General features: G+C 36.4%; 1 protein-coding gene across 1 annotated transcript; it reads left to right on the forward strand.

Annotated features, from left to right (window-relative positions):
- The first annotated feature begins 337 nt into the window (after positions 1–337).
- On the forward strand, positions 338–1,308 carry LOC105552894 (olfactory receptor 5R1). Its single transcript, XM_011998719.1, has one exon. The coding sequence runs from the start codon at positions 338–340 to the stop codon at positions 1,298–1,300; it is 963 nt and encodes a 320-aa protein (XP_011854109.1). The 3' UTR covers positions 1,301–1,308.
- Positions 1,309–2,751: the final 1,443 nt, after the last annotated feature.

Raw genomic sequence — 2,751 nt, forward strand, 5'->3', positions numbered from 1 at the left:
GGAAAAAATATAAGATTTTTAATGGCAGGAAAAACGTTGAAATATTGGTGTCAGTTGTCACAAGTGGTTTCATCCTACATAATTTTAACCAACATCCTCTCTTATTCTCTAAAATTACAAAGCAAAATATTTCTTAAGAATACTATTCTGCAAGTCTCCCTCAGGCAAGACTGGCCTCTGTCGTTAGAGAGATAAGATGCATGTTTTTGCCTACATGATGATATGATTCAAGGCAAGAAGGCAACAATGATCGCCTTTACCCAACACTGACAGGGAACATGAGAAGTGTCATTTTTATTCTTAAACCGCAACAAATCTACAAAACCTGTTAGGATAAATGGCTGAAGTTAATATCACTTATGTCACTGAATTCATTCTCAAAGGAATTACCAACCGGCCAGAGCTTCAGGCCCCTTGCTTTGGGGTGTTTTTAGTTATCTATCTAGTCACAGTGCTGGGCAATCTTGGGTTGATTACCTTAATCAAGATTGATACTCAACTCCACACACCTACGTACTATTTCCTCAGCCACCTGGCCTTTGTTGACCTTTGTTACTCCTCTGCTATAACACTGAAGATGATGGTGAATTTTGTTGTGGAACGCAACACCATTCTTTTCCATGCTTGTGCAACCCAACTGGGTTGTTTTCTCACCTTCATGATCACTGAGTGTTTCCTTCTAGCCTCCATGGCCTACGATCGCTATGTCGCCATCTGTAGTCCCCTGCATTATTCAACACTGATGTCAAGAAGAGTCTGCATTCAACTGGTGGCAGTTCCATATATATACAGCTTCCTGGTCGCCCTCTTCCACACCATTATCACTTTTCATCTGACTTACTGTGGCCCAAACACAATTAACCATTTCTATTGTGATGACCTCCCCCTCTTAGCTCTGTCCTGCTCAGACACACACATGAAGGAAATTCTGATTTTTGCCTTTGCTGGCTTTGATATGATCTGTTCCTCTTCCATTGTCCTCACCTCCTACATCTTTATTATTGCCGCCATTCTAAGGATCCGCTCTACTCAGGGGCGACACAAAGCCATTTCCACCTGTGGTTCCCATATGGTGACTGTCACTATTTTCTATGGCACACTGATCTTTATGTACCTACAGCCCAAATCAAATCACTCCTTGGACACAGACAAGATGGCTTCTGTATTTTACACAGTGGTGATCCCCATGTTAAACCCCCTAATCTACAGTCTAAGGAACAAAGAAGTGAAAGATGCCTCAAAGAAAGCCTTGGATAAATGTTGTGAAAACTTACAGATATTAAAATTTTTTAAAAAATAATAAAACTTTATTAAACAGAAGCAGGAAATAAATCAAAGTTTTTCTTGTCATTATTTCCCAATGAACTGAAAATGTAGCTGTTACTTTAATAGACCCTGATGTTTTCTACAACAGCCAGGCAGATCATGAAAAATCAGTATGAATCAAAGCATCCAAATTCAGGCAATCACAGTCTTGGCAGACCACTGAAATCATGTTCAAATACAAACAGAGACACACTCATATATGCAAACACTCACAGGTGTATTTAAAGCAAAGACAGTAGCATGTTTTTGTTAAGAGTTTGGGATGCTGAAACAAGACTGAGTTTGAGCACTATTTCCTTCATATTAGCTCTGCAACCTTGGAAAACTGAGCTAAATTTTGTGTGACTTTGTTTCCAAATTTACGAAATAATAGAGTAATAGGACCTAACTCATTGCTCTTTTTGTAAAGGATTTTACAGGTTAATATTTATGAAATGCTTAGAAAAGTATCTAGCAATAATAAGTGTTTTGGAAGCCTTAGGTATATAAATGTTTGTTATATAAAGTTAGAAATGAATTTATTTGGCCTGGCACAGTGGCTCACACCTGTAGTACCAGCACTTCAGGAGTCAAGGGTGGGAGGACTGCTTGAGCCCAGGAGTTCAAGACCAACCTGGGCAACATAGTGAGAAGTTGTCTCTCAGGAAAACTAACAAACAAACAAAAAAAACCAACTATTAAAAAATAAATTCATTACGGTCTCCAAGGCTAATTGGTCAGGTAGTCCTACTTACCACAATCAAATAAACATATGATATGTGTGAAGTTTCATCTCTAAATTGAAGGTCACATAACTAGCAATATGAAAATTCTAAATGCAAATTTAGGTCTATCTGAATTTTTTGTTAACACTGTGGGTGTTAAGAATGAGGTTAATTGGATTTAAATGTGTCATCATCATCAGATTTTTAAAAATACAATTGGAAAAACATGTTTTATAAGAAGTAACTTTTTAAAATAAACACCTTCATTGTATTTGCATATTTGTTCAATTAGAAATTGCCCTATGTTATTATGTAATTTATTTGTGGCTGTTATTTATTCAGTCACCCTTGTAGATGATGACATATGATTAAAAAGTAGTGATATGGTATATTTTTATTATTTTAATATTTCAGAAAAAGTAGTTTAAAATTATCCTATAGTTTTTCAATTTCACAAGATTATGATACTTGCAGCCTTTTTATAAAATAGTTTGACGTTTGCAATGTACTGTGATTATTTCCTCTTCTGTACTTTCTTTGTAAATGACTCAGATATGCTACCATGAGGTGCTTTCAGAACCTTGTGAGTGGAATGAATTACCTGGCCTTTAAAACAGGTTTAACAGAGAAACTTGGTTTTTCTACTCTCCACGCTTTGTCTTTTGAGTGTATATTTATACGGATGGGTATACACAACATTCTCACATATGAGAGCCATGAC

Source organism: Mandrillus leucophaeus, unplaced genomic scaffold (assembly GCF_000951045.1).
Source record: "Mandrillus leucophaeus isolate KB7577 unplaced genomic scaffold, Mleu.le_1.0 Scaffold578, whole genome shotgun sequence".
Taxonomy (NCBI): Eukaryota; Metazoa; Chordata; class Mammalia; order Primates; family Cercopithecidae; genus Mandrillus; species Mandrillus leucophaeus.